The 15,243-nt window shown below is 43.5% G+C and overlaps 1 protein-coding gene across 5 annotated transcripts in view; it reads right to left on the reverse strand.

Annotated features, from left to right (window-relative positions):
• Positions 1–6,752: 6,752 nt before the first annotated feature.
• TENM2 (teneurin transmembrane protein 2) overlaps positions 6,753–15,243 on the reverse strand; it is a gene marked incomplete at both ends in the record, with an annotated part of 540,785 nt that continues 532,294 nt past the window's right edge. For all 5 annotated transcript variants that reach the window (XM_080627345.1, XM_080627344.1, XM_080627343.1 and 2 more), the window contains 4 exons: positions 6,753–7,514; positions 8,804–8,934; positions 11,743–13,357; positions 14,238–14,534. In XM_080627345.1, coding sequence (XP_080483471.1) covers positions 6,753–7,514; positions 8,804–8,934; positions 11,743–13,357; positions 14,238–14,534 — 2,805 coding nt within the window. The remainder of the gene's footprint in view (positions 7,515–8,803; positions 8,935–11,742; positions 13,358–14,237; positions 14,535–15,243) is intronic.

A 15,243-nucleotide genomic window follows, 5' to 3' on the forward strand; every position in this document is an offset into this window, starting at 1 on the left:
CAAGCACAAAATCAGACTCAAGCTGCCAGAAGCTGTTATCTACAGATGTAAAACTTCTGTAAATATCATTTCTCTAGTAGCAGTGCTGTTGAGGTGCTGTAACACAGCACGGACAGTGTTACAGTGTACTGCCTGCCACCCTCTGCACTCATGATGGCTTAACTGCCACTTCCATTGTAAATCCTATTTGTTAAGGATTTATAAATTGGCTGCATTCACTCGCTCCTCTCTGGAAGCTGGCTCATGGCTCTCTCCCATGGTGCTTTTACCACATTTTACTTTACTACTTGGCTTTTTTTTTAACTCCTTGGCTCAGAATCACCACAGAAGGAGCCTGACTCTAATCCCAGAACCCTAAAATCCTCGGTGAAGGCTAAGATGTTACAGAAATATTGTAATGAATAAGCAAATAAGGGGAAGCCTGACCTGTTACATTAGATGTGTATCCCAAAGAGCTCCTGCAGGACTTCTGAAAGAGGAACACCCCTCTACTGCTGCAGAAGGAGTGGGAAGCCTGGGCCCCGCTGGTGGCATCTGCTGAGCTGCACATGGGTGGGTGCAAGGCATCTGCTGGGCACTGACTCTTGCCTTGGTGCAGCCCCCACGTTCCCAGTTCCACAGTGGCTCTAGGGCTGTGGCTGCAGGGGTTGCCTGGCCCACAGCGTGCAGGGTGCTTGCAGCCACTCAAAGCAAGCATAGGAGAGGTGACAGGGTCGAGGCCCTGCCATCCTGCCAGGCTGCTCCCTAGGCTGGGTCACCTGGCTGGGTGCCTGATGTGGTACCTGAGCACATCCCACCAGTGCTCCCAGCTTGGGTTTCCCTTGGTTTTGGTGGTGTCTCTGCGACATAGAGAGTTCTTGGTCAGCTGAGATTGAAATGATCAACTCAGCCCACCAGTGTGATGTGTCCAGCTGTGGGGGTGCTGCAGCATGCTGTGATGGCTGCTGTGTGGCCCAGGCTCGGCCGCCTGTCAAATACCACTTGCTCTTCCCAGTCACTCATGCTAGTACATCACCTGTCGGATGTTGCTGTAGACACACAGCTCATGATTGCGATTCTAGATCTGCCCAGCACTGCTGCCTTGGGTTGGACAGAAGCAGAAAAGGCTTTACCAGCACAGGGCAGTTTGTGCTTGAACACTGGCGATAGTATTTGTCTTTCTAGAGCTCTTGGTCATGTTTAAGCATTGCATAAAACTATGTTTATTAGGGAGATGATAGACATACATGGCAAGGGGGAGAATTGTTTGGCTACGATGGACCTAAACAAACACTTACAGTGTACAGTGTATGAATACTGGTACCTACCAACACCAGGAGCCTCCTGTGACAGCTTCTGCCCAATGGAGCCACCTGCTACAGCCAGCAATCCTTCATTATTTTCCATGGTGTCCTGGTTTCAGCTGGAACAGAATTAATTTTCTTCCTAGTAGCTGGTGCAGTGCTGCGCTTTTTGGATTTACCCTGGGAACACCACTGATAACACATCGATGTTTTAGTTGTTGCTCAGTAATGCTTACTCTGATCAAGGACTTTTCAGTCTCATGCTCTGCCAGTGACGAGGGGCATGGGAAGCCAGGAGGAAGCAGAGACAGGAGAGCTGACCCAAACCAGCCACAGGGGTAATTCCATATCACAACGTCATGCCCAGTATAGAAACAGGGGGAGTCACCCTGCAGGGTAGATCGCTGCTCGGGTCAGGCTGGGTATCGGTCAGTGGTGGTGAGCAATTGGCATCACGTGTGTTTACTGGGTTTTATTCCTCTGTCTCTTTTAGTTACCTCCCTTTTAATAACAGTCATTATTATATTTTATTTCATTTACTAAGCTGTTCTCAACCCAAACCTGTGGGTTGAGGACAGCTTTTCATTGATTCTTCTCCCCATCCCATTGGGGCAAGGGGAGGGGTAAGCAAGTGGCGGTGTGGTGCTGTTGCTGGCTGGGGTTAGACACATGGGCTGACAGTGATTGTGAAAATGTCTTTTGCAGCTGCCTCAGCAACTGCACTGGGGCAAGTGATGGCCCTGTCTTAAACCTGTGTGAGCACTTGGTGCCACTGAGGTGGAGAAGTGAGTTTGACTCCAGAGTGGCAGATTTTTGCAATGCATGGTTGAAACTAAGTAATCCTTGTAAAGCTTTTTGCTGCAGAATGCACCTGAAGAGGTTGGGGAGGAGCTTTCCTTGTTGGCAGAAAACCTCAGAGGCAGAGAGATCCTGGTACCTCTTTATTGCCCCACTTAGCTAGTGCCAGTGAGCCTGTTACACTCTACATCTGAGTAGTGGAGCCCCATTCCAACATTCAGAATTGCCTCTTTGGAGAAAATATTGCTGTAGAAAGTCTTGCCTTCTGGATAGAATCTGCATTTCCTGAGATTAAGGACACCTTAATTACACCTTAGTTGTAAGGTAAGATCTCACCTTTGAACACATGCACAGTTGAAATAAAGGCCACCTGCGTATAAGTCAGATCTTATCAAGTGGCTCTCATGCAAGACGAACAGAGGACAGTACCACAGTGTGACAAAAACTTTACCTTTTGGGTTTCCTAGGGCTGGAGCCTCAGAGCTGAATGTCGAACATGTTCCCATGTTTGATCATCACTGAGTGCTTCTGAAGCGTTTGCAAGACTTGACAGCAAAAGCTTCAACCTGACAGAAAAGTCAGCATGAAGCGGTTAATACAAGTTACTCAACAGCACTCAGTTCTGATGCAGTTTTCTTGAATTCCTGGGGAAGGCTGATACTTGTTTGCACAGGAAATTCTTGACCAACAAACATGGGAGAGCCTTAGGAGGAGGCACTACGGTCATGTCCAGAGCAGAGGAGGGATATGTAGCTTTTTGCTCTTACAGCAATGATGAGCCTGGGCTATATGAAGTGATCTTCATGTAGCTTAAAGGGTGATGTTACATGGGGCTTACAGGGTGATGTTACAGAGACAGAATGCTGTTGGCACAGTCATTTCTGTCAGGAAACCTCTTAGGGGCTACATTATCCAAGGGGTGGGAGGTGAAAGCGAACAATGCCAAAGCCAGCCCCTGCGAGGGTTTCAGACTGCGCGTTCCCAGAGCCCAGTCTGTGTGTGTGCCTGTGTGAGGCTTTGCACTCCAGGTAGCAAAGGAAAGATAAATAAAGTCTAAATGCTTCCTTCCCCACGTGTTCCCATGAGAGTATTGTGGATCCATCGGTCTGACCCACCCTTAAGGGGAGCTTCTGTTGGTGCCTTTATCTGAGACACCCCAAAGCCACTCAGGAAGGCTGACACGGCACTGCTGGGGACTGGTGTGGGCAAGGCAGTGCAAGGAGGCAGAGGCTGGTACCCTCAAGTGTCCCCTGGGCAGAACTGCCATCATGCGGCCAAAGTGCTGTGGAGTGCAACCTTGAGAGGGAAACACCAGTGGTGGTGAGGAGCAGGATGTGCAGAGACACAGCCTACACTGACAACCACATCCCAGGCTTTGGGCTAAGTCAGGAAATGAAGGTTATAAATACCAAATCCCTTCAATTACAGCCATCTAATAGGAAAAAAGGAAACACTCTAATGCTGATCCTGCGTCTGGTTTTAGCTTCAAACAGAAGCCCGTTCCCAGGTTTGTCTTCACTCTGCAGACACCTCAGCAGATGATCAAGGGAGTTAGAAGGACAAACCCATGCCTGTGGCTCAGGCACTGTGCCTTCTCACAGTGAGGACAGCTTCTCAAGCCAGGTGCTTGCATGGCTGCTCTCAGCCTAGTCCTGGTCACAGCACTGGTGGGGACACAGCCACAGTGTCACTGTTAAAGCCCCCACTCTCCCATAAGCAGGATCCCAGTTCATGCCTCCTTCATGTTGCTTTAGGTTAATCGCCTATTCCACATGGAAAAGTGTAGCAGGGAGGAGAGAGGAAGAGCTTTGACAGCAGCAGGAGACACCGATTTGAGGGGAATTAGGAAATGGAGGGTTGTAGAAAGGAAAAAGGAGAAAAAGATACTTCAAGAAACAGAGGAAACTCCGATGGGCCCACAGGAGAGGAGGTAGGAAGAGGCTGACCATGGCCACATCAATACAGCTATCTCCCCCATTCATTAAGTGAAAAGCTCTTTAGTAAGGCCTCTAACAGTCACCTATTTTTTGCAGACATGAGAGCATCTAGCTCTTTGTCATACTGACAAAACACAGTAACTCTTCCAATCTCTTTGAGGCACCACCCAAGGCTTTCTACATCACTGGACATACTACGGTTACTTGCCCAAAGGAGAGGCAGGGAGCTCTGCCCATGCAGATATACTGCTCATGCAAACATGACTGACCCACCCCCAAATGTGCTTAAGAACATCCTGATGATGCAAAGGAGCCACATAAGGAGTGCATCTCCTGCAAATCTGTTACATCTCCTCTCACAGTAATTAATATTAAAAAGGTACTTCTTTTAGTTTCACTGCATTTCCCTTTGAAGTAGCAGAATCTCTAATTCTGAAGAGTTTCAGTTTTAGGAGAATGGTAACAGAATAAAGGACACCAGGGACTGTGCAACAGGTTCTGATTTTAACCCTCTCAACTGCGAGAAACACTCCATTCCAAAAAATGATCCAAGAAGCTTACCAGTACAGGCCAAGGGTAATCCAGAAACACTGTGGTAATGAAGTGTCTGCACCTCGGGATGTCATGGTTTATGCCTCCATTGAAAAAAATCACAGTACATCATTAAGAGTTTTCACTGGTAAAGAACAGCGTGATAGCATAACAGCACTTCAAGTCCATCAGCACAGAGAAACATCTGCAGTGATGGGCACAAAGGGCTTCATCTGAAAGTGTACCCGGACTCAGCCTTCAGAGGGTAAGTAACTGAGCTCGGGGTTCCGGTGCCCTGCACATGAGTGCAAGGCTTCATCACAATGGGGTGGCTCTTGTTTGTGCAGCAGAGATTAGATGCAGTTTGAGAGTGCTGTAGGTGTTCCAGAACACAGCCACTGAACTGCTCTGCTTGAAAAGTGACCTGGAGTGAATTAATATCCACAATCAACTTGAGCATCTCTGTCGATATCATGAATAATTAAAAACCTCATTTGTAACCCCAAAAGCAAAATTGTTCTCAAAATTAAGTAGAGCTCCCTAGCTACATACTGAAATGAGATAAAAGCAGCAGGGCTCTGGCTGATGGATGGTTCCCTTTCAACATCACCAGGAGTGACTGTTTGCTTATGAGAGGGTCTTTGAGCTTACCTCCAGTTTTTAATGAATGGTAGAAATAAGCAATCTCCCAAAGAAGACAGATTTCATGGAGGCTTCCTGGCTCACAGCATGGCCTTCCACATTCCATTTAGTAGCATGTTGTTGCAGTTTCAGGCTGTTTGGAGGATACTTTAGTGCAATTAAACTGATTCCAGGATTGAAACATGGCAGTTTGAGGGTTGCTGGTTGTGAGGTGCACGGGGGAACTTCAACAACATTTATCAGTTTTCTGCTGTGTCGTAAATGGAGGTTTGGGTGATGTGTTGCTTACCCAGAGGTCAAAGGACCAGCCCTCTGCAGAATCCATGGTCCAGCAGCACGTCATTGTGCCCCATGAGATGCTGTGTGCATTGGGTGGCAGCGAGACACTGACTTTTTCATTTTGAAAAGATTTCACAATGGAAGACAAGTAATTCACAGGAGTTTTAGAGACTTTATTTATGTATAAACAATTTAAACACTTTGCCATAAATTATCTTTGCCTGTCTCTAGTCTTTGCTTAGCAGCAAATGAAAATTAATATAAAAACTCAATGAACAATTCATACATGTATATTACAAAAAAGTTCTTGTACCAAAGTTCTTATTAGACTTTTTTTTTCTCTTTTTTTTTTATTTTCTGTGGTGACTGTAATGTGATTGTCTCAGTTTCTCGACCAAACAAACACACTAATAATTTTTAAATCTGAAACAGTGATTGTGCCTTCTGGCTGATGTATGTACAGGGTGATCTGACGTGGTGCCCATTTGCAATAGTGTAACACAATGCCCACAGCTCTACTGGAACTGATACCAACAAACTACTGAATCTAAACAGACTACACCCTGTAACTGTGTTATACTGTCCACAATGGAAATCTTCAAAGACAAACAGAGTATGAAATTTATTTGTAGTGATTTATAGCCACCATTCTGAATGTAACTTTACACTCTGCCCTCTTTGAGTAAGTTAAGCTTCAGGCCAGACCAGGGGAGGGTCAGAGTGCAAGTGTGGTTTTGTTACTTTTAAATATATTTTGCTTTCCTATTTCCAGTGTGCTCTCACTTGCATTCTCATTGTCCTCCAGATGCTACACACAAATCACCCCAAAGTCATGTTTTAAATGCACCTGTATTTTGCTTTAAATGAAAACCTCTTGGATATTTATCAAATAAGCAGTCTGAATCATCTGTGTTTCATCAGCTGGTTAGTGAAAGTGGCCCACTTGGATTTCTTAGTTTGCTCACGTGTGAATGGAGTGAGGTAATACAATACGAGGCCTTCTTTTTGTTTTCCTTTAGACCCAGAACAAGTGGGTAATATTTCAGGGGTACTTTTTAATTTGTATGGTTAGAGTTTTCAGTCTGGCTTTAGTCCACTTCAGGATGTGGGTTTTAATCACTTGAACAGTGGCATTTAACTCAAAAAATATGAGCTTTTTGCCACTTACTATCCCAGAGTAGCTCAGCCTAGTGCCCCCATTTAGGTCTTCATCTCCTTAGGAGAGGAGATAACAGTTATGACTACTGATTCATCCAGCAAAGGATGACAGCAGATTAATTTGTTACCTCTTTCCCATTTCATTCTGTCTTAAAAACTGGATGTTGCTGCTACTGTCTGCTAGCTCTGGGTACTGCTCCACAGGCAGGACATAATATCCCTCGTAACCTTGCACCCTTCCCGTGTTCAGAAGCTGCTGCTTCTCTCCATCTGTCCATACGCGGCTGCCCTCGCGGCCATCCCGTGCCTTCTGCTGCTCCTTGGCCCAGGCTGCTCCCAGCGCTCGCTGCCGAGCCTGGTCGAGCACTCGGGCCTTCTCGTCGTCCAGCGTGTCGGGGGTCAGTCCGTAGCGGATGTTGATGAGCAGGGTGCAGTACTGGAACTCAATGTTGGTAAACCTTCGAGTCCTCCCGCTGACGAGCAGGCTGGGCTGGGACACTGTGACGTTGACTCCGCTGTCCAGCACCTTCCTCCCGCTGGTCATCGCCAGGGTGACAAGGTCGCTGTCAGCCGAGCCTATCTTCACAAAGTAATGGGTGTCCTTCCCCTCGATGCTGTAGTGCATTTTCTCCAGGTAGTGAGCACTGTTCAGGACAGAGGCAATCTTCCTGCTGTCATCTGTGGCTATGCTGGAAACGCCAGTGGTTACACGGCCTTCCTTCACAGCAAACATGATTCCTTTCCCAATGATAGGAGTGGTTGTGGCAAACCAGCGACCTGCTTTTTCTCTAATATTGGCATGTAATCTTTTAGATATGACCTGGCCCTCAAGAGCCATGAAAGCCTGGTTGTGTCTTTCTGTCGTCTGCTGAACTCCTGTAATTAGCTGGGGAAAGCAAAAGAAGACACAAAACCACCAAAGAAGATATAGATCTGAAAATACTCGTTTCAGAGACCAACACTAATTTGTGCTTTGCCTTTTTAAAGGAAATCTATGCAGTGAAAAATTCTGTGCTATGGGAAGACCACCCTCCGCTACCTGTCCATACCCATATCTCCTTCAGAATCAGGGAAATACTCATTTGGCAAATTATTTTGCTATTAGCAATATCATAGAATCATAGAATAGTTAGGGTTGGTAAGGACCTTAAGATCATCCAGTTCCAACCCCCCTGCCATGGGCAGGGACACCTCACACTAAATCATGTCACCCAAGGCCTCATATTTCTCATTAATCACTCTCTGTAGCAGACACGTACCACAAATCTCAATTTTGGCATATTACAGAATGTCCATTACAAGAAGAAGTAAACCCCAAGACTAGAACATTTTAATCTGAGCTGAAACCAAACAGACTCAATCTATTAAAAGACAGCAGAGCACTTCTGGGATTTCAACCAGCATAGATGACTAAAATGCTTAGGAATGTAAGCCTCTGAAACTAGGTAAAAGTTGGGCTCCAAAATAACAAAGCAGTTCCTGAAGAAGGGATTTAGACTCTCAAATGACTTAGAAGCCTGTGAAGTGGTATATTTAGGTTTATATGATCTTTTCTGTTGTATTACCACAGATGTGAAGTAAAAGCAAAGACTAAGTTTGGAGTTGGCCTAGTACTCTTTCTAAGTTTATTACATGGGTTGGGTTTTATTATAAAGCTATAATTATTTATTATATACCATTTTCCATCCTTAACCTGACAAGTGTGAATGCTGTAACTGAACTGAACTGTAGTAACTAGAATAGCAAACCAAAGCCTCTAACTAGGAAAAGCATCAGACAAAAAATGGTGAGAAATCCTATTCCGGGGGAGAAGAAGAACCATTTCTTAGCAGTACAGCAAGTACCAACCTAAGTTTATTGCAACACATGTTATTAGGATGGTTTTTCCAAAGGTACAACAGATGATGAATTGCCCTGACAAAGTCTCCCTTTGTCATTGCTAATCAAGTTAATCGAGTTACAACTTGCTAATCAAGGAAGAACTCAATAAAAGACAAACTAATGACACTGCAATTATGATAACAATGAAGGCTGGCAAGAAAGGCATATGTTCATTAGGATAAAATCTAGCTATACTCCCTTAGTTTTACCCAGAAATAAATACTTGGCCTTCTACTGTAACTACACGAGAGCCAGCACTTCTATTCAGAGAAATAACTTCATATTTCTGCCTACCTGTCCGTTTTCACATGCTTGACTCTCAGACAACTCGTATGGCGGTGACACAAAGTACATTTTTGCTCTAGGGAAACCAGGAATAATGTTGCTAAGTTGAAATCCGAACATCACCAACCAGCTTTTCACATCTAGAAATCAAAAGGAAGCAGGCAAGTGAGAAATGAATGTGTGTAATAAAGGCAAGAAATCAAAAAATTTAAGAAATCCATCCTTGACCTCCTTGATTTCAAGCAGCGGTGGAACTCATCATTTATATTACAGCGTGGCACTTGACAGATCTGTAGTAATCCACCATGAGTAGGCACAGGAAATATTGCTTTACATGTACCCTAAATAGTTCAACAGGGATATACAACTTTGCTCATTCTTATTCCATTAGAGCACATGGATTATCCAAACATTTCACTGTATGCAATACTTGCTCCATCTCTGACACCTTCTGATGTGGCTCCTGTAACCTATAAACTCTATTGTTAAGTGATGTTTTATTAGGTTAGTACTCCTAGAAACATCTGCAAAGTCCTTGGGGAAAATACATGGCTTGCCTTCTGTGTCCTACTTCTATTAGCTGTCACCAGGTCTCTGGAGGCTCCATTGAATGCAGTGAGAAGCTAGACTTGTAATTCAGAGGGCTAAATTTAGACACCATGAATATCTCACCTTCCCTTCAGACCAGGTATGGAAAAGCAGGAGCTTCATAGGAGGGTCAGAGCTCAGCTCTGCAGTGAGCTTTCAGAATTTCCAGCTCTGGGTTCAATCAGTAAAACTCTGTCCTCATATCTTGCTGAAAAACCCAAGTCACTAAATAACAGTAACTCTCACTCAACACATGTTAAGAATGTATGATGTATTTTAGTTATCAAGTGACATTTTTAACAACAGCAATGGAAAAGCCCATGACCCTGGTTTACATTTGTTTCCTGCATCTCTTTTCTGCCAGTCGCAGGGGTGAGCAGCAGTGTGGGAGCACAGGCACTTCTCATTTGATTTGGACCTATATTCATGACCGTTTCTGTTTAAAAATCCCATCCTTTCCAGTGGCCTTTTCTCCTCACTGGCCTACAACAGCTCCTGATGGTGTTATTGCTCCTTCCCTGTGTGAGCCAAACCCCGTGTCTGAAGAGATGTGACTGTGCAGGGCACTTTTGCTGGAAGGGTCTCTGTCTGCATTTAGAGCACCCCAGGCATGGTGCACAGCAGCTCTGCTTGCTGCCACAGGCAGATGGGGTGCCTGCAGAGCACCCAGCCTGCACACAGACCTTGGGGACACTCAGACACAGCACGGAGCCTGCTTGCTGTTGCAAAGCCTGTTTTCCCAACATGCTACACCACAAAAAGTGCAGTACTCCCTGGCTGGGGACATTTGACAACAAAACTCTTCCTTTCATTAGCCATTCTGACACTAAAACTAGTAGTAAGATACTCTGCTTCTATAAAGGCCTTTGTATGTATCTCCCATCAGTGACTACCATATTTTTCCTGTAGCTTTGGACAGCACAGGGTCACTGCTCCCTTTTAAGACTGCAGTTTATTTTATGGTATAATGGTATATCCTGACCAATTCACTTCAGCTGTCCTATTTCCACAAAAAAAGAGGAGGACCTATATGCAAAGTAGCTACTGTTCTGCTTTGCAGCACTGCACTTGGTACAGGAATTCCTTTCCATCAAAATCTGTGAATAAAGCAGTGTCAGGGGTTAACACTAAGAATGGATTGGGGTGGGGAAGTAGCTCTTTTATTTTCTGTTTGGGTTGGTTTTTAAGCTATGACAACCCAGGTGCCACCATAATCCCTTCTTGTGCAAGAGAATCTCTTTAGTCCATACAGCAACAAATATTTTCATCACCAATGAAGTATTTTTACAGACAGCAAGGTGTGTGTGGACCAAATGCAATAGATCTTCTCAGACTTCATCTAGTGGGTGAATAAATTAAATGAATGAAATTTCAGAACATAGCAAAATATCGTAAGATGACACTGAAAATCTAAACCAATGATTTAGATCTAATAATTTTCATGCACTGGTGGATGAAAATAGGACTTGAATTTAGGACAACAGAATTTGATCCCAAGATTGTTTTAGTCACCAGTATCTTCACACTATCAGATACAAATTGCACTATCTTTAAATTGGAAAGTAGCTCCAATAGAATGTCTGGGATGTTACACACATGATTACGTCTCAATGTACCAATGAAACTTGCTGTGATTTTCTCTGAAGGAAATGCACTTTTCTTGAAATTCAAATTACTGCTAAAATTAAGATAGCTCCTTTTTATAAATGATACCACTGCTCTAATTACTGGATACTGCATATTCAGTGCTGAAAAAAGGTTTTCCTGAAGACATACTAATTACCTTTCTTTTTAGAAGTTGCCAGCAGCGGGCTTGAGTACTGTGTGATCTCACTAATTGAAAAATTACTACTAATTAAGAAGAGGTTACAAGTTTTTACCCAGTTCTAACATCTGCAATCAAAACTACTTTATTGTTTCTCTTCCTCGGCTCTACACATTCCATCACATTTCTTACACTTGCAGGAGGTAAGAATATTTCTAAAAATCAATATTTTGGTTTTAAAGATTGAAAACTGTTTGTGTATTAAAAGTTAAATGGGAAAAGAGGTTTAATTAAATCAGTTCTTGGCACTAATTCATAATGCGCCCATCGGCTCAGTCAGCAGTTCATTTTGAGAGTTAATTTATTTTTTTCCCCTCCATAAATTCCTTGTGGCTTCTTATTTAGTGCCCCTCATTTGGGCAGGGGCAGCATCAAAGAATCAGGACTAGCCAGACCTTTTCATTGCACAAAAAGGAAAATGGCCCAACCTGGACAGGAAGATTCAGAAAATGGCTAGTAAGGAGAAGTCTGATTTCCTTCCCAAATCAACTTCCAAACCGTAGTGTTGTTTATAAGGAATGTAACAAAGTCTCACCTGTTACATAGTTCTTTAGATCTAGTTCATTGCTTAGAGGGTTGTTACTCTTGAACATGTACAGATTGAAAGGAGCGGGTTCTTTACCAATGTTTTTCCACATGGTGTAATCAGGAGATGTCCAGCGTCCAGCCAGGACATCATAGTCCCTTTGGGTAAAATGGACGAGTTTGGTTAAAGGATCATACAGCCCCCCATGGAACCCAATAACCAGCTGAAAATCAGGATTAGAGTCATAGTAAATCTCCCCATATGCTGTGTACTGAAGCTGTTTGATCATGAGGCCGTTGATGCTGAACACGGCTAATGGAGTGCCTGTGTTATCAGAGGCGACATAATATTCTTCCCCGCTGCTACTCTCCATTGCAAAGAGGTGGCCTTGCAGATCGTAGTATAAAGAGGTAATTTCTGAATTGGAATGATTGTAGACATGAGTGACCCTTGTTGGATTGTGAAGATCAGCATAAAAGTACTGTAGGTGGTGCCCCAGGTTAGTCTTACAGGAAGCCCTTCGGCCAAGTCCATCGTAACGGTACTGAACACTCCACCCATTGGCTTTGTTGTAAGCTCTTGTCAAGAGTCCTTTGGAGTTGTATTCAAATACATCTGAGCCTCGCTGACACAGGAATCCATCCTCATCAATTTTGTAGGGTATGTCACCTAAGCGGGTAATCCTGTCTCTCAGGTCATAGCGCAGAGGCATCAGTCGGACGCTATTTCCAGGATTCAGGAGATGAAGGTTTCCATTCAGATCATAACTGTAACGCCAGGTTGGCCTGTCATTTACTGCTACACTTTGCAGTTGCCCATCTCCATCATAGTCATAGGTATACTTGGTGGTGTTGGCATATGGACCAAGTTTCAGTTCTCTCTTAGTTACCCTTCCCATGCTGTCATATTGGACAGTCATCCAGTACATTAGAGATCGGAACATTTCATACTGAACTTCTTTAATGCGCCCATGGGTATCAAAGTGCTTACTCAGTGTCATAACTGCTGTAGTAATAATTTGATTTATATCATAATAAATAACTCCAAACTTGCCAAAATGCTCTACTTTGCCAGAAATCTCATCGTAACGGTAAAGATCAACTGGAAGAGGTGTCTCGCTTATTATGGGCTTGATGCTCGCGATTCGAAAGCTATTATCGTGATATGTATAATCGAATCTTGCATTCACCATACCCTCTTCAGAGAACCTGTAGATCTGTTTGTCAACGAGAGGACCAATTTTACGATAGCGGATTGTACAAGAAAATCCTCCACTTTGCAGATTCACCATTTTTAGGACACCTGTAGTTTCATCATACCCAAAAGTAACCGCAGTGCTATCGTAAACAATTTCAGATAACTTGGATAGCTTTCCATACTTGTAGAAGACTTGTCGGCCAGTGCCTAAAAATGATGTTTTCAGAATCCTCCCATCATCACTGTAATCAAAAATCACTGATGCATTGCTTTCAGGAGGGTTATAAATGTTTCTAATGTAGCCAATGGATGTGTGAGTTGACATGCTGTGCCGAGCAACACTGGGCATGGTGACAGCATGAAGGTGGTCTGAAGAATCATACTCAAAGATGTACTGGCGTTGACTCTGAAGCAGTAGTACCATTGACTGTAGGGAGAAAATTAATACATGGTTACCAGCTTTCGGCATGTGACCTCTCAGGGCCGTAAAGAAAAGTTTACTGAAAAGGCACTAATGTTAAATGAATCAAAAGAGAATGAGATGCATCAGTTAGGGGCACAAAGCTGTGCAAGAATATTGTCAGATTGCTAGATGGCAGGATGTGCTACTTGGAAATCAACATGCTGACACTCCAGCAAAGTGCAGGTTAGAAATCTATCCGCTGCCCTCCCCCTAGTAGGACCTTTTTGTTTTCATTTTTTCTGAGGGATGCAGAGGTGTTAGATAAATTACTTGATTTACTTTGTCACTAGCAGTTGTAATTCACAACTATTACTGTGAAATATGTGTGACAAAAAGCAGAGAATATTGGCTCTGGTTTGCCTAAAACAACAGGTTCAAAGAAGGGAAAGAATATGCAATTTTGAAGTATTTAAGGCACTTATGATTGAAGTGTCTTAGTTGGGCTAAGTAAAAATGCTTTACCATATTTTCATTTAAAAAATAGTGATTACAGATTAATTACCTGTTTCTACCTGAACCTTTTGTCAGGTATAGTTTTTGGTCTTCATTAAGGGCAATTCATTGTGTTCAGTTTTTGCTATTATATGGCAGCCAACTGCTTCCAGGAACATATCAAAAGACACAATCCATGAACAATGTATTTCCCATTAAACATTAGTCAAATTAGTTGACTAATTGAAAAATAAGGAATTTTGAGACCAGGTACAGAGGGATTCTTTACAGCTGGAACATGTCAAATTGTAGATAATCTGTGTGTGTGTGCTACATACAGGGCTTAAAACGAAGCCGAGTAACACTTTGTCTCTTTGTAGCTGCTGTCAGCAGGTAAAACAACATCACTTACTTTTTCTAGATAAGTGTAGCTCCAAACCTTTCCATCGGCAAACATGCGTGATACGATCCTGCCTTGCTTATCCAGGTCTGTTCTCTCACTCATGGCTCCGCGCTGCAGCCCAGCCAGGCGCCCATTGAAGAAGTAGGAGACGTTGACAGCAGCAAGGCCGCTGCTGGGCAGCCAGAGGAACGGGCGCCCGAGCTGATCATAGATGATCCGCAGGGTGAACTTCCGGTGATCATCATAGATTTTCTCTGTGCGTATGTTCCGGTCGTAGTCAATGGACAGCAAATTCCTTCCGTGCACCTATGGAGGGAACGGAGGCTGCGTTCAGTCAGCAGTGCCACTAGCCCCTATGGCTGAAAATGGCGTTCACAATGGAGCTCAATTTCCCCACAGTTTAGAGAAGTGTAGCATCTCTTCCTATTAACTGCCTTTTGCTTTCTAGTTCTTGGATATTCAAATATATAAGTTCAGGTGTTTCACTGGGATATTCCCCATCTCCCTGCAACATGGGGGCTGTCATCTTACAGCAAGGGGCTTCTCTTGTTGTCTCAACAGAGAGACATACTGCACACGTGGGTCCTAAAGTGCAGTGCTAGCACTCGGCAGAGAAACAACTTCTTTTACATAGAAGCAGCTTTTCTACTTCTGCCATCAGCAGATCTTAACCTCTTCCCCTACTATGACTCCAAGGACAGAATAAACTATGATTTCATGTCTTCACTGAGGTTTAGCCACATAGGCTCTGTAGCTGCAACACCCTGCTTATGAATTCATTCATTTACTGTTTTCTTCTTTTGCTTTCCAAATAGTCCATAGATCCCTCATCAATCCAGTCACTTGGGATGGGTTTCATTTCTTCTGATTAAAGATTCTGCTCATACACGCTGCGAAAGATGGACTTAGTTTTAAGAAACAAACTAAACAATTAGATTAAATGCTTTTATTTTTTTCTTTTTCATTTTTTTTCAGTTACAATTTTCAAATTGAAGTATAACATGAAGTGTTTTGG

Source organism: Psittacula echo (assembly GCF_963264785.1).
Source record: "Psittacula echo genome assembly, chromosome: 11".
NCBI lineage: Eukaryota > Metazoa > Chordata > Aves > Psittaciformes > Psittacidae > Psittacula > Psittacula echo.